We start from the raw sequence: 25,518 nt of genomic DNA on the forward strand, positions 1-25,518 counted from the left end.
TTCACCAGCTCTAAGCCTTGCACTCTTGCACCCTCCCCACCCAGCACCACCAGCCATGTCCCGATGCCCAGGCTACCTCAGCCCTGTGCTTCCGCTAGTCCTGCCCTCCCCATGCCCAACACCTCTGCTATCCACCAGTCTGCTTCCAGGCCACTGGGTATAATGAGACTCTACCACAAAGCTGCCAACCCAGAGTAGGCACTCTTGTGTCTGCTCAGAAATCCTTCCGCTTACCTGGAATTAACCCTTCATTCCTCTCCCACGGCTATTCCCAACCTTCTCTCTTCTTGCCAAACATACAAAGATGCTGATACCTCCCCAGGTCTGCACGCCTTTCTCATTCTTCCCACCTCCAACTTGAACTTGACTTACTGGTGTGTAAAGATGATAATAATGGTATATTCTCAGGGATAAAATTCAGGCTGAAGTAGAATATAGAGAATGATCTCACTTTTGCAAAAAAAGAAAAATATACAACAGATCTGCAGTTGCCAGAGGTGGGGGAGAGGGGGGCAGAGGAAGGGGGTGAACATGTACAAACTTCCAGTGATCAGATAAGTAAGTCACGAGGATGTAATGCACAGCACGGAGACTCTAGTTAATAATACTCTATTGCATGTTTGAAAGTTACTGAGAGAATAGATCGTAAACGTTTGGAACTACATAACTAGACTTGTTAAACTACATGTTAACTAGACTTACTGTGATGATCATTTCACAATGTATACAAATGATGAATCGTTATGTTTTATGCCTGAAACTAATATAATGTTATATGTCAATTATATCTCAATTTTAAAAAGCAATAAAAAAAATAGATGGGGCGCCTGGGTGGCTCAGGTGGTTATGCGTCTGACTCTTGGTTTTGGCTCAGGTCGTGATCTCAGGGTTTTGAGACCGAGCCCTGCATCGGGCTCCGTGCTCACGCCAAGTCTGCTTGAGACTCTTTCTCCCTTCCCCCTGCCCCTCCCACTCGTGTGTCCGCTCTCTTTCACTCTAAAATAAATAAATATTTTTTTTTTAAAAATAGAAAAATGCACGTGTACATCCTTCTGGCAGGATATGCAACAAAATATGAATCACAGCTGTCTCTGAGTGGTAGAATTATGAGTGATTCACTTTTTATTAATACTTTTGCATGCGTTCTCCATTTCTTAAACTTATCACGTATTTTTTAAAATCAGAAAAACTAAAGTTGTGTTTTTGTTTGTTTGTTCGGTACCTCTCCTGCCAGGTGGAGGAGCTGTGAGAAGGAGGCAGGCACTATACTCACGGGCGCTTCATCTCCAGGCCCCAGCACACAAAGGCTTGCTTTCAGGTAACCTCTGGCCCCAGCAGAGAAATCATCAGGGTCCGAGAGGAGCAACCACTTCCTCAGATAGGCATGTCCTAAGAGAGACAACATCCATCAGTGATGGCAGAATTGGAAGGACCCAAGTCTGCAACCAGGAGCCTGGGGCCAACATTTGGGTGAGAGATTTATTCACAGGGACATGGGGGCCAGACTTTGAGTATTCACGTGGGTCCAAGTCAGAAATGTCAACAGAAACACCTAGAAGAGGTTGGCAAAGCCAGACCCCTGGCCATTTGCCTCCCTCTCAGAAAGTGACCAGACCAGAACAGAAGCCAAGGTGTGGAGAAATGCTAGACTTGTTATCAAAATGGCCCGTCCCTGTCAGAGGGGACCTCGTCTCCAACAAGCCTTGCTTGGGGCCTTCCAGATTTAGCATCCCTGACTGGGCCAGCCAAGACCCACATGAAGGTTTGATCTCCCTGAGGGCCTGGTTTTCTTGGAAGATGGAAGCCTGCCTTCTCTTCATTCCTGCAGCTCTCATCTCCGCAGTCAGACGCTACCTCTGAATTCTAAAACCCCCAACGAAAAAAGGTGATTGTCCCAAATGGCTGTCCCCAACAGCCTCCAGAACCAAAATGCAAGGATATATATGGTCAAGGTGTTGAGGACGTGACTCACGGGGCTCTCTGTAGATGGTACCCACATCCATCTGAAATCAAACCAAGAAACACAAGTCAAACTCTTGCCCTTGGAGCATTAAATGAAATATGGCACATTATGCCATCACATTAAAAATCATGCTTTGAAGATCATTTGGAGACATAGGGAAATGTTCATCAGCTGACATTACATGGAAAAAAGAGCAGAATACATGTTGATCAAAGTTTGGTAAGGTTTATCTATGCACGGGAAAGAAAGCAAAAGAAACACAACAAAATGGTAACTGTGCTGTCTCTGGCTGGTAGATTTAGGTGGTAGATTTATTTCATTTTTTTATTTTTTCCTTTCCTATATTTTATAATTTTCTATAAAAATTCATAGATCAGTGGGACACTGATGGTCAGGCAGGTTGTGCCTGGGGGCAGCCGGAGGGACATGAGAACTCTGTACTTTCCACTCTAGTTGGCTATGAACCTAAAACTGCTCTAAAAATTTTTCTGATCATGGATTACTTTTATAATCAGAAAAAAAGAAAATACTTGTTTACCTTAAACTCTGGGTTCTCAGACCAAGAATATGCTTCAAAGATTAGAGACATAGACATAGAACCCCATTTATTACAGAATGACCCAGGTTCGATCCTGTTCTTTTTAAAACTGCCTTCTCCAGGAAAATTGGCTTTGTTTTCTATCTTGTGACTACTTCCCAGAGAAGAGGCCATATTTTATTTGGATAGCAAGGGGAGGTTAAAAGAAGTCTGTATGCCTTCTTTCCATTTGATAAATGCCTGAAGATTTGAAAATGAGAAAATCAGTGAGAACTGCCTTAAAACACCATTCGTGAAGGTCTCCATTGCTAGTTGCCTTTGCTTTCTGAGACCTGTTGATGCCTCCCTGTGAGCTGAGTCCTAGTCAGTCCTTGGTTCTCCACAGTGTACTCCTCATTTCTGCACTGTCTGGGACAAATGGGGAGGGGGGGCAGGCTCCCCCGTCGCTCCTGTGTCCCACCCTGTTCCCCCTGGACTCCACATCTGGGCCCCACTCCTAAGCCAGAGCAAGGGTGCACGCAGGGCACAGAGCACCGGTGTCACACTGGCCCAAGTCAAAATTAGGAGGAGGGTCGTCTAACCACCAATTTCAAGCTGCCTTCCCAGATGTAAGGACAAATATGAATCAGAAGCAAGAAGCCAAATTCCCCCTGTTGGACATAAGGGAAGAGATTTCCCTCTCCGCCCTTTCTGTCAGATAATTTACCTTAGAAACCTTGTAAATGTAAGTATTTTCTCCGCTTTTTCTGTGGGAAGGGAGGGGCCTGCCTTCGACACAGGCCTGGGTCCAAGTTGTAAAACAACTCTCATCACAAAAATGCAAGTTTTTCTGTTTTTTTCCTCTGGAGAAAGTCAGTTAGCCAACACAGATGGTCAACCCAATTACCAGGTGGTGAGGATGAACTGTGTGTCGCCGAGGGCGCTGTCAGTCGTTTGCCTTGAGGACTAGTTATGCTGAGAATAAGTACCGGATGGGCTGTATCTGCTCAGCGGTGTAAAGGATTTCTTGCTGCCTTTACCATCTCCTAGTGGATTGCCTGTCATGCGCATCACCTTCTGGATTGATACTTTTTCAATAATAAAAGTCTATTCTTTCTCTACGACCTTTGTGGAGAGGATTTCTGAGTTTGAAGAAGATTTTGTTTTGTTTTGTTTTGTTTTTAACTGTATTTCCCCAACACAGACTGAGAGGAACAGGACCCCCGAGGCACCAGCCTCTGCACATTATGTACAGAGCCTCCACTAATGTGAACTAGTGACAACTAACTGCTTTCAAAGAAAATACATAATTACCCGGAATTCCCCAATGAGAGCATCTGTCCGGAGAGAACGGGAATCTACCACCTGGTGGGGGGGGAAGATAAATTAAAACTCTTATTTACAAGTAAAACGTTGGCTCACACAGGACCCAACACAACAGCTCTTCCCTCCCAAACAGTAACAGCCAATTAGGTAGAGCACTTGCTCTGTTCCAGAGACTGTTCTGAGCAATGTTTAACACTCACGTGAACCCCCTGAGTAGGTACTATTATTATGCCCATTTTACAGATGAAGGAACAGAGGCACAGAGAGACTACAGGACTTGTAGAGCATCACACAACCCCTAAACGGCAGAGTCAGGACCAGAACCCAGATGGTGGCTCCAGAGCCCACACCTTCAACAACTAAACTACCCGGCCTTTCAGAAGAAAACCCCCAAAAAAGGGGGAAAAAAAAAAAAAGCCAAGACCCAAAGAAAGAAGATCCTGGCCAGAAACAGGCACATGGGCAAACAAAATAAAATGAGAATCAGGGTCCACTGCGAGAATGATTTCAGAACCCTGACCTGCCACCCCTGTGGGGGTGCTGGGCAGTGGGGGTTCCCCACTCAGCTGCTGCCTCCATCTGAGCTGCCGAAGGCATTTCTGTGACCAGCAGAGCTTGGCAGTGAGTCGCTCCCCTCACCCGTGCCCTGGGCCACATGCTTCTTCCTCACACTAGCTCACACTCACACCAACAGGCACACACACACATGCACGCTGATCCACACATACACACGTGCATGATGGTGTGCCCGCGAGTGTACACGTAACCCACAGAGAAACACTGATTGCTGGGACGTACCGTGATAAAGATGGGCTCATCAAACAGCTCCGAGGGAGAGTCAAACACATTGAAGAAGAGAGTCTGAGGTTCGGGGCAAAAGGAAAACAAATGAGTGCCTGCTGACCCGGGGGGCTGAGGATAGGGTCGGCCACTGCCCACAGCCTTCAGGTCTGGTCCACCTAGAAGTGTGGACTGAGCTCAGCCCAACAACGAGCTCTGGGGATCCCACAAGTTCTGGGGTATCTCACCCTTGACCTCATAGAGGTTGTCATCTCAGGGACAGGGCGGGGGCCAGCCCTACAGCGTGTCAGAGACATGGAGCACTGGGAGCCCAAGGCGGGAATAAGAGCCAGAACCCTCCCTCCAGTTTATCCAATAACCTACTGGGGACCCGGCATATCTCTCGATACAAAAACCGAATGGATTGTCAGGTGTCTGCTATGCATTCCCAATTCGGAAGGGCTACTGTGGTTTTCATCCTGATATCCAGCATCTCCCACCTCGTTGAAGAGTGGGCTGTTTCCCTTGTGGATCCGTGTCCTCTTGGTCTGCCCGGCAGCCGTGACCTTGACCACAGGCTTGATATTCATCCCTGGCAGCTGGCGACCCTCGATCACTTGCACCCTGATCTGAAAGCCAAGAGGAGGCATGAGCAGGAGGAAGACGGAAGTACTCAGGCCCCAAGAGAGTCGAAATCTCTGGGACCGTTCTCACTGCAGGCTTCTCGGGAAGGGTATTAAAAGGTATCAGGAAGAGCATTATAAGAACAGTCGTATTTTCCTACCAAGGTCCCTTGCATCTATAAAATCCCATAGTTCTGCACAAGAGCTGCCAAGCTGCCCCCAAGAAAGCTCCCAGCACTAAATTCCAGGGCCGGGCCAAGGACCCAGACCCCAGCTCATTTCACACAGCCGTCGGCACAGCCCTTCCTCAGACCCCTTGACGCCGGCGCATCTAAGTGGCCTGAACATTCTTCACTAACAGCTCCCTCGGGAGGCTGAGCTGACACAGTGAAGTGACCCCACTTTATTCTTTATAAGATACAACATTTTCTCATGTTCTGAGAAATTATTTAAGAGTTTTCTCCATTGAATTTTAAGTAAAGAAAGGTTTCAGGAATATCTGTGCTTCCAAATTTAGGCAAAATATTTGAAAAGATGAACTTTTAAAATACTAGAACAAATTTTCATGGAAGAACAAGATGTTTACTGGTTTTAAGTTTTAATCAGCAGTTATTTATCGATGGATTGACCAACGCTTTTGGATTTTAAGCCGTACTATAGAAGAATATATTATTAATAACAATGGGAAGGTGGATCCATGATTTTTATTCTCTTCATTTTCCTGTATCTTCTAAATTTTCTACAATAAACATACATTAATTTTCGAAGGAGAAAAAGGCAATAAGTACATGACTTGGGAATAAAAATAATAATAATGTCAGAATTTTGTCTCTCAGGCAAATACACAGAGGTTACAGCTAGTACTTTCGCTTAAATTACCACGATTTAGAAGTAAAATGTATTTTTACAATTTGTTGCACTTAGCAAAGAGCTAAGTTTCCTGTTTTTCACTTTAAAAGTAGTTCTGAAGAGCTCAGTATCACTAAATGCAACTATATCAATATGGGAAATTTCGTACAAAAGAAAAAGAATAAGCAAGGGACCAAAATTAAAATGCAAATAAGATGGGGTGGATTTTTGGATTAAAATATGCCAAAGGGTTGGGGCACCTGGGTGGGCTAAGCATCTGACTATCGGTTTTGGCTCAGGTCATGATCTCGGGGTCATGCAATCGAGCCCCGAGTCGAGCTCCACGCTCAGCGTGGCATCTGCTTGAGATTCTGTCTCTCCTCTCCCTCTGTCCCTCCCCCTGCTTCACGTGCTTGTGTGTGTGTGCGTGTGTGTGTGTGTGTTTGTGTGCACGCACTCTCTCTCTAATAAACAAATAAATGTTTTAAAAAAATAAATAAAATTAAATATGCCCGAGTTAATATTAATAGTTTTATTCTGTGAAGAGCTTGAACAAGCTCAAATTCTGCATGGCCTTCCAAAGAATCCATGGCTATAAGGAAGGGCATGGATCAAGAGAGAAAACAGAGCACTAGACAGAGCTTCTTAGTTTGGGGATCTTGTTAAAATGCAGATTCTGATTCAGCAGGGCTGGCGGTCTGCATTTCCAGCCAGCTTCCACCTGCTGCCCCTGCTGCAGCCCAAGGACCACACTATAAGGAGCCAAAAGCTAGCTAGCCAGATGAACCCTGGTTGGAAAACACATAAAAATGTAAAGATAGGCTGAATCTCTGCCGTGCTCCCCACCCTCTTTTTCAAAGAACAAAACCAGAGGCTGTGTTCTGAGGCCACAATAACACATGAACTGTTCATTCCGCACCTGCCAGGGACCCGGGGAAACCCCAGACTCCTGCCTAGGAGAGCCCTTAGGACCTGCCCCAGGCTGGACAGACATTAGCGAGAAAAGGAGACTGTGGTCAGAGAGTCAGCCCATTACCTGGAAGTCCTGCGGTTTGTCCGACAGCAGCTTTCTGGCCGTGGGAGCACTTCTTTTCCTCTTGCTCCCAAGGTGGTAGGTGGGTGGATGGGGGGGTGGCTTCCTCGGGGTGGTGGGGGCCCCGGGGCCTGGGGCGCTGCTCTGATCCAGTAAAGGCTCTGCCTCATCTCCCGTGAGCCCCTGGTCCTCGGTGTCCTCCTCTCCTCCTGTGTCTGGGCGGAGAGGGTGCTAATAAGGGCTGGTCCCCTCTGACCCCGTCCAGCCAATGGAGGAGCCAAAGGGCTTGGGCGCGAAGACCCACCAACCACCTCCCCTCCTGTCAGTGAGCCAGGATGGATGAGGGAGACAGAAGGAGTGCTTCCAACAGCGGAAACGTGAGGGCAGTCAGGCCAGTTAGTCAACAGGAAGGAAACAGAATGGCCCTAGCCCTCCCCACCATGTCCTGCAGGGTCAGCCCCTCTGACCACCTCGTCCCACGTCCCACTCTGGTGAGCTGACAGGTGGCAGCAAAGAGCTGGTTACGGGTGGTAGGATCAGGATCGGGATAGCCTGACCCGAGTCTCACCCGTGGGGGCCAGCCACTTCTTTCCAGAGTATCTCGTGTCCACGGTGCTGTCACTGAGCAGGGACCAAGTCTCAGCCCGGCTCTGTCCCCCACCTGGCATAGGGGCAAGGCACAGCCCCAGGAGGTGAGGAGGGAGCTGGGTGAGGGGAGCCAACCTAGGGCACCCCCACCCCAAGCCCAATCTCCCTGGCTGCCCCAGCCTGGCACAAAGCTCAGAAACAGTTCCCATGTCTTCTGGACACTGTCCCTTCTCACCACCTTCCAGGCAGGACTGGGAATTTGTCACCTTTGGGAACTTTCCCTAAGTGGCCCGAACCCTAACTCTGTCAGACCCACCTCCAAGGTGGTCCCAGAACACTCGAGCCCTTCACCCTCCCCACTCTGTCACCAGGAGCACCCCTTCTTCCTGCCCACCGCCCACCCTCCCCAGCAACCTATGCCCCAGTCCAGATTGATGTCCCTATCTCCAAGCTCAGATGGTGTGGAGCTCCAACAACGTGGCTGGGCAGGACAGGCTTAGGGCACACCCCCACCAGAGGCTGCTCGGGTTTTAATGCCACGTGTGCCTCGAGCCCCCTTCACCAGGAGAGAAACTGCAGGCTCTTTCCCATGGCCAAGTCCCCACCTGGCCCATCGGTGTAGCTTCCTGCACATTCCAGCAGGGTAGGCCACATGGAGGCCTCACCAGCCCCGCGCAGGCAAGCCAAGCACCCTGGGCTGGATCCTCCTGTGACAAGGCTCACAGAGGCAAGTGAAGAGACCTGAGGCAACCTCAGAACTTGCCAACTCAGTCTGCTCGTTTCATAAATGATAAACCATAGGCCCAGAGAGGGAGAGTGGCCAGCCCAAAGTCACACAGCTACTTGGTGCCAAAGTCAAGAAAGGAACTCATGTCCCCTGACATCAGCCCAGGGCTCTTTCAAGGAAACCCCAGCTCTGTCATTACGACGCCATTGCCAAAGGCCTATGAAGTGCCAGAGCAGGGAAGCATTCCCCTCTGGGGAGCGGGTGTGGCCCCGGGTACCATCTGGGGCAGACCCCATCCTAGCACAGGCATGCCCTCCCATGCTCCCACCCAGCTGAGAGCTGCCCAGGCACAGCCCCTCCCCAAGAGGGCTTCCTCACACTAATCCTAGTGGCACTTTCTCTGCGTGGCAGAAGGCAGCTCTCAGAACTCCCCACCTGCTGGTGTCCTCTCTTCTCTGGACCTGGGCTGCCCCCAACTTGGGGAAGGCCGCAGAGGCTGGCTGAAGCCTCACTCTGGCCTCCCACCCCCAGGCTCCAGCACTGCTGCGAGGCTTCTTCCCAGGGGCCCTGCCAGGGTGGGCTCCTCACCAGCTACCATATCCACGTCAGGCAGAGTCGGGGAGGGTTCCAGAGACGCAGAGGGTGGGAACAGGGGCGCGGCTCCAGGGAGTGGCGTGTAGGACACCTGCAGGACCAGTGAGGCCTGGAAGAGATGGGGGTAGGAGAGCAGCAGGTTAGTGCATTGGCCTCGGACCACCACCAGCCAGCATCCTTCCTGTTCCTTTTACCCCTTCGCCAAGGATAATGGCTCTGATGGGGGTCAGGTTTGCAGGAGGCTGGGGCAAAGCCACCTCAGGGGCCCATTGGCATGGTCAAGTGGTCCCAAGCACAGAATCCAGAGTCAGCTTCTACCACTCAGAAGCTGTGCGGTCTTGGTCAAGATCTAGAACCTCACTTCCCTCATCTGTAAAATGAGGGTACTACCAACAATCGTACCTTCCTTGTAGGGTCAAATGGGGATGAAATGAGCTGACAGAGCACGTCATAAGCTTCTATAAATGAATCAGCAAGTCAACCTCTCCTGCAGGATTTTTCAATTCTCAGCCTAGGCCCATCTTCAGGAAAAAGCCCCCTTGGCCACTCTGCTTAACTGAGGGCCCTCCCCTGTTTCTCCACAGGTGGCTCAGCCTCGCTCTGCTCAGGCCCCAGCTGGCTCTGAGAGTCTCAGGGTGCTGCTCACCTTTCTGAGCCCTCTTCCCTCCAAGAAGCACCCCTGTCCCTCAACTCGACCTTAGCTATTCCAGCTTTGACCAGCTGAGGGGAGAGGGACTAGTCACCCCATTCTCATGGGCCAGGAAAGCCTGCCCTGTGTTTTCACCCCACGGACACACTGTGTCTCCCCTGAAACAAGACCTGCACTGTTCAAAGAAACAGCCTCAGCAGGCTCTCCAGCCTTACAGCTCCCTAGGCCAGTGGGGGCCTGGCCCAGCCTTCCCTGGTACCATAGGTCCAGCAGGCCTCCTGGGGCAGCCTTTTTGTGGATCAAAATAATAAATGCTCTATGGAAGAAAGTTTAGAGAGTACAGAAACCTTAAAGAAAAAAAAATAATGTGGGGCACCTGGGTGGCACAGTTGGTTGGTCAAGCATCCAACTCCTGGTTTCAGCTCAGGTCATGATCTCATGGGTCTTGAGATCAAGCCCCGCACTGGGGGGCAAGGGGGGGGGTCAACACTCAGCGGGGAGTCTGCTTGAGATTCTCTCCCTCTTCCCTCCTCCCATTCACGCTCCCACTCTCCCTCTCTCTCTCAAATAAATAAATCTTAAAAAAGAAAGAGAAAAAAGAAAAGAAAATGCAAGAGAAAACAAACTGCCTTAAGTCCACCTTTATTCACATTTTGATCTAATTCTCTCCAATCTTTTTAAACAAATACTGAACAGCCCTATTGTATATAAAATGCTTTTCTTTTTTCCTTATGTTAGACAGTAAGCATTTCCCAGGCTTTGACAAATCCTGTATAAACATAATTGTTAAGAATGCATAATATCCCCTGAGCAGCTCAGCATAATTCACTAGACACCTCTACTGAGTAATATTAAGGATTCCAAAAACTCCTGGGGCGAATCCTGGTCCTGAGACAGAAAGGGCCATAGGTACTGGATGGCTCCAGGTCTGGGGCTTGAACCCCCAGACTGGGGCCTGGGCAGGGGCAGCCAGGCTAAGGGAGGGCAGGACCCGTGGAAGGGTGGGGCTCAGAGCGCCAAGGAAGGAAGCCAGCGCCAGCTCAGCGTCCCAAGAGACCCAGGGAAAGGCCAGGTAGGCAATGAGACCCTTTCTGTCCTGGAACCAAGGCTCTGCCCTCGCTGCCTGCCATGCAGGTTTGAGAATCACCAGCAGGTGTCGCCACTTGAGCAGGCCGCGAGCCCTGCACCCTAAGCTCCTGCAGCCCAAAGAGGAAAGAACAGCTTCTGGGGCCCCACCGCGATGCCCAGACACGCTCATCACCACCCTGAACTCCTGGAGATTCCAGACAGCAGGTCTGGGGTGGACCTGGGCATCTGTACTTTTAACAACCGTCCTGGGGCTTTCCCCCACTTCATCAAAAGGCAAGTTGGGCTCTTTGGAAAAATAACTAATTCTAGGGCTAGTCCAGCGAAAGAAGATGACCCTGGACCCTTTTGTGCCAGAAAGCAAGGCAATACCCAAAGAATGATAGAAACATGTCCAAAGGACACAGAAACCTATTTTCACGGACTCCCACTGGCCAAATCTGGGACAATTTAAATATGAAAATAAATATAGTAGCAGATTAAACCACTGAATAAAATAGGAATACATTAATCTACACATAAATAAATAGAACAGAAGAAAGCTTCTCCTTACAGTGAAATACCAACTGATGAAGGCAGAAAAAAATAATTGGCTTAGGACATCACCACTTGACAACCATCAAAACAAGAATTAATCCAACCAAGGAAACAACAGTGGATGTGAAAACTGCTGGGTAAAAGTTGGATGAGGAACAGAGTATTTAGAGTCACAAGGTTCCTACCTATTAGAAAAGGGGATGAATTGGTGATCCGTGGAGAAAGCCAGCAAAGGCGACATTCATCAAATGCTCAGGGTTAAGAACGCAGTCATCTGGATACAATGACAGCAGCACATGTTCACTGTGCCGTCTTCCTGCCAAAGATGCTCAGCCTAAATCTAAGCACAAGGAAGCCTCAGACTGACCCAAACTGGGAGACATTCTACGGGAGAACTGGCCTGCATTCCCCAAAGCGTCAAGGTCCCAAGGTTGTAAAAGTCAAAGAAAGACTGAGGAATTCTCCCAGACGGAAGGAGACTGAAGACAAACAACTAACACAACATATAATCCTGAATTGGATCTTTTTGCTACAAAGGACACTGCTGAAAAAACTGATGAACTCGAATGGGGGGGGTCTGTGGTCTGGATGGTAGCACTGTATCAACACTCATTCCCTCAGTTTCTGAAGGTTGTAGGCTCCATAGGAAAAGGTCCTTAATCGGAGAAAACACACACTAAATTCAGGGTGATGGGCCAGGAGGTTGGTGACTTAGTCTCAAAATACAAAGTATTTTGTTCTAAACAGTACTTTGTACTATTCTTGCAATTTCTCTCTAAAACTTTATTATTTTAAAATAAGAGGTTAAAAATCTGAGAAAACTGCTTCTGCTATAATCATAGGAATCTCACTCAGAGAGACAAATAAAGCCCCTGCCCCATTCATGCTGATTCCCACTCTCCAGAAGTAGCGTGAGGCAAAGTGCAAAATGAAAATATGGTCCCTTGTTAAAAATGTATGGCATTTTAAAAAGATGGCAACAGCAAAGAATTAAACCAAGTGCAGGGCCTAGCTGCCCATAAGGCCAGCCCTCTGTGGGCTGATTGCTTGGCTCAGCCTGAGCTGGGCAGGCATCTGAAAAGTCGGACAGCGCCCCACCTGACATATCTGGCCGGACCCATTCACTCATTAATTTGCTTATTCATTCCCTGTACAAATATATATGGAGCACCTGCCAAGGGCCAAGCACTTCAAGATCGTGGGATACTTCCATGAACAAAGTGAAACCTCCCGTCCCCATGGAGCTGACATCCTGGCAGAGGGGACAGACAATAAATAAAAAATGAAATAGATAACTTAACTTACTAAAGTACGTTACGTTAGAAAGAAAAGTCGCTACATCAAAAACTAATGATGTAATGTATGGTGATTAACATAACAATAAAAAAATTTAAAGAAAGAAAAGTCGACCAGAGCAAAGGGAGCAGGAGGGGTGGCAGTGTTAAATCCAGGGGTCTGAGTGGACCCCACTGAGGTGAGGAGAGAGCAGCCAAACCTTGGAGGGGACACAGCTTGGCTGCCTTTCACCCCTCCCCGTTCTTCTAACCCTTGGTGCCTGAGGTCCCCTGGCCCTAGGACCAGATCCCCTTGGAGAACACCCCTTCTTATTTCTCGCAGCGTGCCCTGCCCACCCAGCCCCTCCACAGCCTCAGGGACTTTGCACACCATCTCTGCACTCAGTGCAGACGTGGACCCACAGGAGAATGACCGCTCCCCTCCATGGCCTGGGGGCCAGCACCTTAGCTTGGGAGCTCAGGAGCAGCCCTGCAGGAGAAGCAGGAAGGAGCTACCACCCCAGAATCTGAAGACCACCCAGGCAGCCCTTCCCAGGGTTTCCTGAGTATCAGCTACCCCCATACTGAGAGCCCCACACCAACCTCCTGAGGAAATGGCGACATCCTGGTGGGTCCAGGCACTTGAATGAGACTTCCGGCACAGAGCCAGCTCCATCTTTTATTTACCCATCAAGGAGCCACAGGGACATCCCTGGTAGCTTCAGAAGATCTAAAGCCCGGGGCCTAGAACAGGCTCTGGGGACCACTGCTTCGGGACCACAGGTGATTAATACTAGAGGCCTTTAGCTCTCCCGGGGATCTCTAGGGGGGGCGTGTCTATGGTCCTGACCCCACCCAGGGTCAGGATCTGCCACCTTCACCATGATGTCATACCTCAGTGCCTGTCCCCTTCTCCAGACATAACCAAAGCTGAGATTTTCTTCCTATGGGACATCTGTGAGCTCCATGTTCTCCCAAACCACATGACCTTGGCCTAGAGTCCCTCTGAGGCCAACCACATCAAGGTGCGCCACCTGAGAGCCCCATTCCTCAAGTCTCCAGCCCTGGCACCGCCATGCAGTCATCCTGTCCCATGACCATTATCAGTCAGTCATGTGTCCACCAGGACACGCTGCCCTGGAGCAGGGAGCCTGTCACCCGTGTCTGCCATCTTGGGGCCCACAGTCAACAATAGCACAGAACTCTGGAGGGTCCTCTCTGGCCCCCAGGCTAGAAGGGCCTAAGAAACCAAAGAGAGAGACAGAGGACAACCTCATCAGATCCTCCTACAGGTCATGGGGCCAAGCTCTGGGGTCCTTCACCCACCCCACCATGCTCAGCCCCATCGCTTACTACCTGCTTCCTCGGCCACAGCTCTCCAACACTGAGCCTAGCATGACCAAACCCCCGACCAGCCCACTCCCCACTCCCCCGACAGACACGGCATGAGTGGACAGGGAAGCCCCACATGAATCTGAGTCTTCTTCATTACCCTGCCCCCCGACAACACCAAGAAGCTGGAGGAGGGTGAGATGTGGCCCTGAGTTGAGGCAGGGGTGGTTGGCCGCACCTGCAAACCGCTTGAGAGAAACTCAGGGATTCACCAGAGCTCTGGGTCTGCCCTCCACCAGTCCCTGCTCCCAACACACAGTGCCCTGCTAGCTCCCCAACCCACCACACCACGGGGGCTCATGTTTTCTTGTGACCCGGCAGGTCTCACTTCTGATCTGCCTCTGGCTGTTAGGACTGAGGTCGTACGGACAGTTTGCTTGCTGTCCACACCGTCACGAACCAGCTGCTCTCCAGATACATTTGGGAGTATGTGGCTTCTCTCCTCCATGGGTGTCCAGCACCCCCACAGGCCTGGAGGCTCCCCCGGGGACAGGGACAGCACTGTCCCCTTCAGTCTAGAATCTGAGGATGGATTTGGCATCTTCTCGTGGTACAGAGCTCTAAAGGGACGTGGGTGAGAATACTCAGGGCCAGGCCAATGGAGTCCACAGGCCAGCCTACAGCAGGACTCGTACAGCATGGCCTCCCCCAGCCTTCTTCCTCCTCTCAGTCCTTCCAGGGTTTTCCAAGGATCCCACAGGCCCTGTCTTCTTTGACAGTCTGAGCTAAACTCAGTTGGGTACGCCTGGCATGCTCTGCCCATAGGGCCCAGCCCGGAAGTCGGCCTCAGTGAACAGCCAGTGAGGATCCTGCACTTCAGACAAGCACTCTGTTCCTTCTGGTACAACCTCAGTTCTCTGTGCCCCCCACTCCAGAGCAATCAGCCCCAGGTCCCAGGTGGGAAGCCCCAGCTCAGAGGGCTCAGGGGGCCTTGGGACCTGGGGCTGCTCTGTGACTCGGTGCTATCACAGGCACTAGAAGATGGACCCAGACACTCTCCACAGGCCGGAGCTGTATCCCAGCCTCACCTCCCGCAGGCTGTGCTCAGCTGGGGGCTCACCCAAGCAGGGCTTAGCCCTCCTCTCCCATCCATCCCTTCTGGCTTTTATACCCCCTTCTTGGAGACATGGTCTGTGAAGGATTGGCAATCTCTGCAGACAGGCAGGGGTCCTAGCCCAGAAAGGAGAAGGTAGCAGGTTCCCAGCTGGTGAGCATGAAGCACAGAGTGTGGGAACAAGGAGCCAGAGGAGGAAAGGTGAGGCATTCAGGGATGGTCACCAACCTGGCTCAACCACGTGGACAGGGACCAGGTGTGAAAAGCTGTGTCTCAGGGGCTGGACAGGCATCTGAGCTTGGAGGGGCCCAAGTGCAGGAGAACTTGCAAGAAACACCAGTCATGGATGCCCAGAGGGCAAGAGTGGAGAGATGCACTGGTATGAGGAATTCTTAATCTCAGGAAACAAACTGAGGGTTGCTGGAGTGGGGGTGGGGTGGGAGGGATGGGGTGGCTGGGTGATAGACATTGGGGAGGGTATGTGCTTTGGTGAGCACTGTGAATTGTGCAAGACTCTTGAATCACAGATCTGTACCTCTAAAACAAATAATACATTATATGTTAAAAAAAAAAAGAAGAAGAAGAAGAAGATAGCAGGAGGGGAAGAACGAAGGGGGGGAATCAGAGGCGGAGACGAACCAAGAGAGACTATGGACACTGAGAAACAAACTGAGGGTTCTAGAGGGGAGGGGGGGTGGGGGATGGGTTAGCCTGGTGATGGGTATTAAAGAGGGCACGTACTGCATGGGGCACTGGGTGTTATATGTAAACAATGAATCATGGAACACTACATCAAAAACTAATGACGTAATGTATGGTGATTAACATAACATAATAAAAAAAATAAATTAAATTAAAAAAAAGAGTGGAGAGATGTTTGTGCAGCTAAGCCAGAAGCTAGAAACCCTGGTCGAAGGCACTGGGGGCTGTGATTTAATGATTTATAAGAAACACATATTTGGTCATTCAGGTGACCAAACTATATTTCTCAGAAATATTGGGTCTTCTTCCACAGTTCCTGAAAACACTTCAGTGCCATAAAGGTAAAATGGGTGTCTTGTTATTAACGAAGGTGACTCTTGGACCCCACGGAAGGGTAGGAGCTGGTTGCCAGGAGGACCAACCATGTGATTAGAGGGTTGGAACTTTCAATCCCATCCCTCCCAACCTCTGGGGAAGAGAGAGGGGCTGGAGGTTGCATCAGCCAATGGCCAATGACTTAGTCAATCATGACTATAATGAAGTCTCCATTAAAAACTCATGTTTTTGGGTCTCTTTTTTCAGAGAGTTTCCATGCTGAGGGAACTAGAATGCTTCCATGTGCCACTGAACAGGGCCCCAAGCTCCACAAGGACAGAAGTTCCTTTGTTCAGGACCTTGCCCTATGTATCTCTTCCTCTGGCTGTTGATTCATATGCTTTATTATATCTTTTTAATAAACTGGTAAATGTTAGTAAGTGTTTCTCAGATCCCTGACAAAGTATCTCCTAAGTGGTAAGAGCTATCAAGGTGTCTTTTGTTGTGCTAATGAGGTGACTTCGGAAATCACCTAAGGATGGCATCTGGTTGCTAGTGGAGCCAACCTTGAGGTTAAAGGGTTGTAGAACTTTCAGCCCCCACCACCTCCAGGGAGGAGATCCGGGCTGGAGATGGAGTTCAATTGCCAATGAAGCCTCCATAAATCCCCAAAGGACAGGGATTGGAGAGCTTCCGCGTTGGATAATAACCAGTAATCTGGTAAGTAGAATGTTTTTCTGAGTCCTGTGAGCCACTCTAGCAAGTTAATCAAACCCAAGGAGGGGGTCACAGGAACATCCGATCTAGAGCCGGTTGGTCAGAAGCACAGGAGAACCTGGACTTGGGACTGGCATCGGAAGGGGAAGAGGAAGGGGAGGGGGCTGTGATTTAATGATCTATAAGAAACACATATTTGGTCATTCAGGTGACCAAACTATATTTGGTCTTGTAGGACTGAGCCCTTAACCCAGAGCTGTCCCTGGATAGGCAGTGTCAGAATTGAGTTGAGTTATAGGATGCCCAGCTGGGGTCAGAGAATTGCTTGGTGGTGTGGGGGGCAAAATTGGAAATTGGTGCTAGAACCCTTAGATTGCATGAGTAGGCTGGAGAACTGAGGGGGAGGACAAGGGGGGTTCAGAAGGTGATGGAGACAGGCTCAGGGATGCTGGAGGTCACGGAGAGGACCCGCCCACCAGCTGACCCATGATAAACCCAGGCAATCAGAGGCTCTTCATCCCCTCCACTCTCCAAGGAATGTAAGTTCTGCTTGGCCTCCTTGCTCCCAGAGGTTGCTCCAGGCAGAGTCTTGAGCTAGTGACATGGTGTTGAGACTATCTGGATGGTATACGTGACTGAACCCAGTTAAGCGCTCTATATAAACTTTTAAGATGTGGTAGATGGGTGCAGAGATCTACTCATCTTGCTGCCACCCCAGACATGCCTCATAAGTAAGTCCCCTAGCTTACTAACCCTGCCACCTCCCAGTCTGGAGTGGCTTGCCTCTTTCTTGGGTCTCTCCCTGCCTTCCATGTCAGGGCACTGGTTCCAGATTTCACCTGGGAAGCCCCTGAAGAACTTACAAACTCACAAGTGATCACCACACTAAACCAGAATGTTCTGCCAGTGAGCACCGTCTGAGAAAGGGATGGATTCTCCTGGGAAGTAACCTCTCTCCATCAGGGAAGCATCCAGCCACCACTAGCCTAAGATGCCTCAGGAGGAAATTCCAGCATGAGAAAGGCAGTGGACCAGGAGTCCAAGTCACTCCCACCACTGAGAGTTTAGGAGATGTGCCACCCTCCGACTTGTCCCCATTTGGACATGGATTCACTGTGTGACTTCAGTCAGTCACTCTCTTTCTCCAGCTCTCAGTACCCAGTCATGGTTCCTTTCAGAGTTCTGCCAGATTTGCCACTTCCTGACTCATCAAGCCAGCCAAGGTTGTACACCCTCACACACACATACACACACACAAGGTAGCCCCACTCAAAGAGACCCCAGCCCAGAATCCCCAGGGCCCCACCAGGAGGAAGTATTTCCAAATGGATAGTCCCCCAGTGCCTCCTGGGAGGTGGAGCTGACCCAGAGGGAACATCAGGAGTTCTACTGACCAGGAAGAAAGAACCCTGCAGGGTATATTTAGCTCCCTAAAAATAACGGGAAGCCAGAGATGAGGGCTGGGAATTGTCTGCGAGGACTGGAAGAGCACTGGAAAGGCTGGGGGAGGGGCAGGAAGGACAATGGAGGAAAGGAAGAGGGTCTGACATGTTCTGGTGGGCAGGGGAGGGGGATGTCTGTCTCCCTTCCCTTGTGATCTGCCACCCAGATGACTCAGATATTCCAGATCTGGAGATGGGGCGGGGAGGTAAGGGAGGGCTACCGAGGAGATTGGGGGAGCCATCACCAAAGCTGCCCAGGAAGCTTGGGGAGTCATCAGGTTTCCAGTAAAGAACCAATCCCTGGGGGCGCCTGGGTGGCTCAGTCGTTAAGCGTCTGCCTTCGGCTCAGGTCATGATCCCGGGGTCCTGGGATCGAGCCCCGCATCGGGCTCCCTGCTCTGCGGGAAGCCTGCTTCTGCCTCTCCCACTCCCCCTGCTTGTGTTCCCTCTCTCGCTGTCTCTCTCTGTCAAATAAATAAATAAAATCTTAAAAAAAAAAAAAAAAAAAGAACCAATCCCTGGAGGTGACCATGCCTCCCTCCAGGGCAGGAGGGGACCCAGCGGCAGGCCAAGCTGGTGTGAGAGGCAAGGCTGACTTGAGCCCCACAAGAAGGGCCAGGGCTCCCTCCTGTCCCCTTCCCGTCCCTTTCATGCCAATCCCTCTCCCTGGCACCCTGAGCTCTGGCCACGGGGGGCCAGGCCTGGTCGCTGGCAGATGGACTATGACACGCCACTGGCATCAGAAAGGCAAGGCCTCAGACCAGACACTAGCCTGATGCAAAGGCCCAGTGGGCACTTACCCCCGTGGGCTGCTTCTTGGTGTCCAGCAGGGGGGCATTGAAGCTGGCAGACAGACTGGGGGTGGCAAGAACCTCCCGGAGTGGGACTTGGGCTTCCCCCAAGAACCTAAGTGGAGAGAAAAGTAGAATGTAGAGAACTAGCCTAATGTGCCTGGCTCTTCTTCCAACATACCACCCCCCCACCACCACCAACTTACCATACAAACACCCTGCAGACAAAACTGATCCGCCTCGAACACCACAGTCCCTTAGAACCTCTCAAGGCTCCCTAGCCCCCTGCCCCCAGTCACCCCATGCATCATCCCTGGAGGGCCAGGCTCCCCCCTCCCTGCACAAGGATGAGAGACACCTTCCCTTCTCCCAAGGTCAGATTTCTGCCTCTCCCCAGAGGCCCAGCCCCACCACCCCCATCCGCCTGGATACTCCCATAGAAGGCCTGCCTTGCCCATCAGACCTCAGCAATCCACTGGTCTCCTGAAAGCAGGGGGACCCCTGCAGGGGGACCCCACCACCACATCTGCTTGCTCTGCAGCTGCAGTAACCCATCTGACCCACGTCGACACAGGCCGTCTATCCTGGGTTCCCAAGGCTCGGCCAGCAATGGTCATAAATAAAAAACAGTCTTTCTTGTCTTCAGGGACAGGGAAAAAAGCAAACTGGGGAAGGGCAGACATGCCCCACTCCCAAGAGAGGTCAGGGACTATCACAGCACATACACATAAGGCAGAATCTCCGAGTGAGGAGTGGGGCCCCATAAACGAACGGGCTCTTAGGGAAGAGTAGGTCACTGAGTGATGACCAGTTAAGGGACCCTTCCAAAGAGTGCCAAGGAAAAAGTTTGTGGTCCCTGCTAAGAAATGGGCAAATTGCATCCGATGTGGAGCATGATCTCATGATCACTACCTGAGCCGAAACCAAGAGTCGAACAGTTAACCAACTGAGCCACCCAGATGTGCCCCTAAATAGCTGATTTTAACACTGGCTGCTCACAATGAGAGATCACCTCACATTCGTGAGGATGGCTACTAGCCAAAAAACAGAAAACAAAAAAGTTGGTTAAGGATGTGGAGAAATTGGAATCCTTGTGCTCTGTTGACGGGCATGGAAAAAAGGGAATGCAAAAATGGATCAAACCATATAATCTAGCAGTTCCACTTCTGGGTATATACTCAAAAGAACTGGGGCACCTGGGTGGCTCAGTCATTAAGCGTCTGCCTTCAGCTCAGGTCATGATCCCAGGGCCCTGGGATTGAGCCCCTCATGGGGCTCCCTGCTCTGCGGGAAGCCTGCTTCTCCCTCTCCCACTCCCCCTGCTTGTGTTCCCTCTCTCGCTGTGTCTCTCTCTGTCAAATAAATAAATACAACCTTAAAAAAAAAAAAAAAAGAATTGAAACCAGAGACTTGAAGAGATATTTGTACACCCCCGTTCATAACAGCATTATTCACAATCACCAAAAAATAAAAGCAACACAAGTGTCTATCAACAGATGAATGGATAATAAACAAATGAATGGATAAATAAAATGCAATAAAAAATTAAAATAAAAATTAATTAAAATAAATTAAATAAAAACATGCATACAATGAAATATTACTTAGCCTTAAAAAAGAATGAAGTTCTGACACATGCTACAACATGGATGAACCTTGGAGACATGATGCTGAGTGAAATAAGACAGACACAAAAGGACGAATACTGTATGATTCCATGTATATGAGGTTCCTAAAATAAGCAAGTTCATGAAGAAAGTAAAACAGAGGTTACCAGGGTCTGGGGGTAGGGGAAATGGGGAGTTATTATTTAGTAGGTACAGAGTTTCAGTTTGGGAAGATGAAAAAGTTCTGGGGATGGACGGTGGTGATGGTTGCACAACAGTGTGAATGTGCTTAATGCCACTGAGCTGTACATTTAGAATAGTTGAAATGGTAAGTTTTGTTATGTATATTTTACCACGATAAAAACAACCAATTAATAGCTGCTTATTAATTATTAATTAATTATTAATAGCCACTCAGTAAAATCACTTGAGCTCCATTCTTCTTGGAACCGGTGGACTCTTGGTCACCTTACAGGTTCCCTTGCTAGCGAGGCAGTAGCCTGGTGTGTGCTGAATTTCGTAACATTTTTCTAACATTTCTTTAAAGAAAGGGCTAAAGCGAGAGACTTTCACTCACATTCATGCCTCATGATGCTAGAAAATTCCACATCTTCTAGAATTTGGACTGGTGTGTGCTATATTCCTTTGCGGCATGGAGCAGGCTTGTAGCACAGCTTACTAAGCAGGGGCTCCTGGAGGATCTCCGTCCCAGGGCCAGCGTGGGGAAGGCACCTGCCACCAGTGTGTTGACTGAAGTGTCCTCAGTGTCACCAGGTAGCTCCCAAGACCTGACCTTTACTGCTCAGCTGCTTGTACCCACCGACCTTTGTTCCATGTTTTCCCATTAGCTCTTCTTTCCAGCTTATCTCTTCACTCAGGAAAAAGACCCCACTAGCATAGCATCTCCAGAGGGAAACCAAAACTGCCCCTCAAACCCTAATGACTGCCCTGGTGAAGAGCTCTGGCAGCCCAGACCATCCAGACCCCGCGGTGCAGTTCGAGCTTCACTCCCATTGACACCTGCGCAGACGGACCACGGAGGGACCCATGGAGTGACGGACAGTTACCTTTACCTCACGCTAATATTAAATCCCCGCCCAAGTCGGAACACAAGCCTCATCTACCTAACATACAATGTTAGGCATGTTTCCTTAAGGCGCACGACCGACCTCATGCCCCTCTCCACATAGATGACAAGCCTCCCCTACCTAAATATTTTAAATAAAAGGAACCCATTCACCCCTTGCTAGGGGAGTCACGGCTTTGGAAGTTATTCCCCGCGATCTTACTTGCGGCAAATAAAGTTTCCTTCGTGTAACAGCTCCAGCTGGGGTAGTTTCTATCTGTGACTCACCGAGGAGCAAACTCATGTTAGTGAGTTGGGGTTACATCAGGACCCAGGCATCGCCAAAAAGACAAGACCGTCGGTGTAAAAGACCCGTGAATCCGTGCGACATTGACAATCGGAGTCCCCCGTCCTTAAGGGGAAAAGTGGGGCGGCAAAGCAGAGGGACTGGCTCCAGCAGGCGGACGACAGAGCCTGCCCTCCTGCCCTCGAACTCGGGGACTCCTATTCCCCGGGGGAGCGGAAGGCAGAGCGGGCAGTAGGAGCTGAGACGGGGGGGGGGTGGTGCAGTCATACTGCTGGCGCTCCAGCTCGGGAGCAGGGACGCTGCCCTCTGCGGCCCCGCTTTCTGGCCCAGGGCCGCGGGCCCTTCGCCCCCGGAGAATTCCCGGAAGTGGGGCGGGAACAATGGGAGGAAATGCAGCGGGAAGGTCGGCCCCACCCCTGTCAGCCCAGGCACCTCCGGAGGCTGGGAGACCTGGGCCAGGAGGGACCGCTTGTTATTTCCTCCCTTAACGTCTTGCCTTGCGGGACCTTGAAATGCCCCTACCTCCCACCCCTGCCACAGGCCTTGGGACCAGTCCTTTGGAGGAGCTGGGTGGCCGTCACAAGCCCCCACGCCCCTAGGGGAGAGGCTGGAGGCCGCACAGCAGGCTGGCTGTCCCGAAGCCTAAGGAGCAGGCAGCCCCAGAGTGGGCCCACAGAATTGCTCTGGGAGGCTAGACTGGGTTGGCCCGGCTCTCTGGGGAGGTGGGATGGGCCTGACGCTTGATTACAGGAAACCCCATGGCCACTCTTCATTCATTCTTTCAGGGTGGATGGAGGAGAGGTGGCGTTATTCAGGCAGCCTCGGAGGGGGAGGGCCCAGACATTCAGGGAGACCCACCGCATCCAGAGATCAAGAGGAAGGCACAGACCCTAGGGCCCAGGGGCCTACACGAACCAGCGATGCCCCACGCTCAGTGGCAGTGGGTGGCACCAACCAGTGGCCACTTGTGGCAGGCAGGATTCAGTAAGGGTCAAAGGAGGGGCCTGGGGGTCCTGCACAGGCCGGGTCAGCGCTGGCTCTGAGTGTTTGCAGAGCCTGGCAGGCGAGAAGGAACCGCCCCCCCCCACGTGGGCCTTGGCCCCACCCCCTGCAGCCTACAGTAGGAAAATGTCACTGCTTCCCCAGCCTTCCCAGACCAGCCACCCCTATCGGCAGCGTTGTGTTCTGGACCACTGGAACGTGGGCGCAGGGGAAATGTTGAAGCTGAAATCCCAGCTGCCATCCCACAGACTGAGAGGGAGGTCAGGAGTTGGTGTGGAGGAGGGAAGAGAGGTCCAGTTCACACATTGACAAGGCACACATTTTTCCTCCAGGGATAAAGATCTGGCTCCCAGACTCATCACCCAGTAGGGCTACTGTCCTTTCAGAGATGGGAGAAATGCTCTGGGGTAGCGGCCTCCAAATCTGAGCCATAAGTGGGAGGCTATAAATGAAAGTGGCCAAGGAAGTTTATTTTAATGAAGCACAAAGAAATCTAAACAATTTTATTTCAAAACATTGGGACTTTTTTACAATATTGTTTATAAGAACAAAATACAGGAGGCAAACCCAAATGTCCACCCTAGAAGGTGCGTGAATAACGGACAGAACAGCCATATGATGGAATAGTGCACAACTATGCAAATAATGGGGAGTACACCCTAGACTTATATATGGAAAAGCTTCAAGATACGCTGTGCAGTGATAAAACAGAGTACAAGAGTGTATACACAGGCGCCCTCGCCCTGGTGGCTCAGTCGGGTAAATGTCTGCCTTCGGCTCAGGTCATGATCCCAGGGTCCTGGGATCGAGCCCCGTGTCCCTCAGTGGGGAGTCTGTTTCTCCCTCTCCCTCTGCCTGCTACTCCCCCTGCTTGTGCTCTCTCCTCTCTCTCTGTCTCTTTCAAAAAAATAAATAAAATCTTAAAAAAAAAAAAAGAGTGCTCACTTGCTCTCTAAATAAATAAATAAAATCTTTTAAAAAAGATACTATTTGGTCAACTTGATAGGACAGAATACGAATGGTGAATTAGGTGGAAGTCTGGCAGCCGTGTTAAGTTTACTGAAGTTGATAATGACACTGTGATTATGCAAAAGACTATCCCTATTCTTAGGAAATATTTAGGGATTTTTCCTAAATAAGTATTTAGGGATAAAAGGCCATGACAACTATAACTTACCCTCAAATAGGAGAGAGGGGGAAAGAAGGAAGAAAAGGGGAAGGAGGGAGAGGAGAGGAACTAATATAAAGCAAATGTGGTAGAATGTTAATCAGTGATTGTGAGTAAAGAGTGTAAGGAATGTTCTTTGTTCTATTTTGGCAACTTTTCTGTAAGTTCGAAATTATTTCTTTAAAAAGCTCCAGAAGTATTTCCATGCGTCAGTTTCTCCTTCTTTACCTTCTAAACTAAGACAAGGACATGTCAACTAAAAATACGTATATGACAACGCAAACCCATTCATCACTGACTCAGCAGTACCTTCCCCTCACTCGAGTCAATGAATCAGGCATGATGGGAAAGTCAGCGAGCCCCTGGCTGGCAGGACACACACACACACACACACACACACACACACACACACACTTGTGTGCACTCAGGGAAGATTTAAGATCCCTGGGAGGAGACAGCCATGAGCTGTGGCACCCCCAAGCCCTCAGCCATGTGTGCCTGGCAGTGAGGGGCAGGAAATGAGGGACAGCCGGACATTCCCACCCCCTGAGCCCGCCTGGCCTCTGGCAGCCTTCCCGGGCCCGTATCTGATTCCCCAGGGGCTGCCCAAGGGTAACTAAACAGTTTTCCACTTCAATCCAGAGAAAGACAAAAGAAAAACTATTCTGAAACCCAGGGGTGTCCTGGAGAGAATTCAGGACAAAATAGAAAAATCCTTGGAAAATCAGGGTACGGTCAACACTTCCGCGCATGCTGAGAACAATGAGATGGTGAACTGTAAATATTCCTGCCTCCCAAATATTCCAGAAAGGGGGGGGGGGGCCTGCAAACTGGCCTACTGAAACCCAGAAGCTGAACTTAGGCCTACTTGCCCCAACTTCTAGCAACAGCAAACAATCACTCTGCCTTTTTAAAGATTTTATTTATTTTTTGACAGAGAAAGAGACAGCAAGAGAGGGAACACGAGCAGGGGGAGTGGAAGAAGGAGAAGCAGGCTTCCCGCGGGGCAGGGAGCCCAATGCGGGTCTCGATCCCAGGACCCTGGGATCATGACCTGAGCCAAAGGCAGACGCTTAACGACTGAGCCACCCAGGTGCTCCCACTCTGTCTTTTTAAATGTCTAAGTGCACACACACACAGCTGGGTGAGTGTCTATTCCTATGTGGGAATAACATTTGTCAGCAGAGAGAAAATATCCTTCACACATAAAACAGACTGAGAGTTCATATTCCTGATAGGATCCCAAACACACAAACTGGGGCGCCTGGGTGGCTCAGTCGTTAAGCGTCTGCCTTCGGCTCAGGTCACGGTCCCAGGGTCCTGGGATCAAGCCCCACATCGGGCTCCCTGCTCGGCGGGAAGCCTGCTTCTCCCTCCCCCACTCCCCCTGCTTGTGTTCCCTCTCTCGC

The 25,518-nt window shown here is 50.4% G+C and overlaps 1 protein-coding gene across 15 annotated transcripts in view; it reads right to left on the reverse strand.

Annotated features, from left to right (window-relative positions):
- The window catches only part of DYSF (dysferlin), a 205,166-nt gene that overhangs the window by 147,712 nt on the left and 31,936 nt on the right, over positions 1 to 25,518 (reverse strand). For 8 of the 15 annotated variants that reach the window (XM_028116262.2, XM_028116258.2, XM_028116260.2 and 5 more), the window contains exons 4-11: positions 18,969 to 19,074; positions 8,995 to 9,109; positions 7,095 to 7,306; positions 5,087 to 5,215; positions 4,605 to 4,667; positions 3,795 to 3,845; positions 1,973 to 2,003; positions 1,274 to 1,389 (exon numbers count right to left, since the gene is read on the reverse strand). In XM_028116262.2, the coding sequence (XP_027972063.1) occupies positions 1,274 to 1,389; positions 1,973 to 2,003; positions 3,795 to 3,845; positions 4,605 to 4,667; positions 5,087 to 5,215; positions 7,095 to 7,306; positions 8,995 to 9,109; positions 18,969 to 19,074 (823 nt within the window). Of the gene's footprint in view, positions 1 to 1,273; positions 1,390 to 1,972; positions 2,004 to 3,794; positions 3,846 to 4,604; positions 4,668 to 5,086; positions 5,216 to 7,094; positions 7,307 to 7,659; positions 7,753 to 8,994; positions 9,110 to 18,968; positions 19,075 to 25,518 lie in introns of all 15 variants that reach the window. The other 7 variants (XM_028116256.2, XM_028116249.2, XM_028116252.2 and 4 more) reach the window with 1 other exon arrangement.

This window comes from Eumetopias jubatus, unplaced genomic scaffold (assembly GCF_037043125.1).
Source record: "Eumetopias jubatus isolate StellerSeaLion01/CBP00866 unplaced genomic scaffold, mEumJub1_p1.0 scaffold_9, whole genome shotgun sequence".
In the NCBI taxonomy this organism is placed as follows: domain Eukaryota; kingdom Metazoa; phylum Chordata; class Mammalia; order Carnivora; family Otariidae; genus Eumetopias; species Eumetopias jubatus.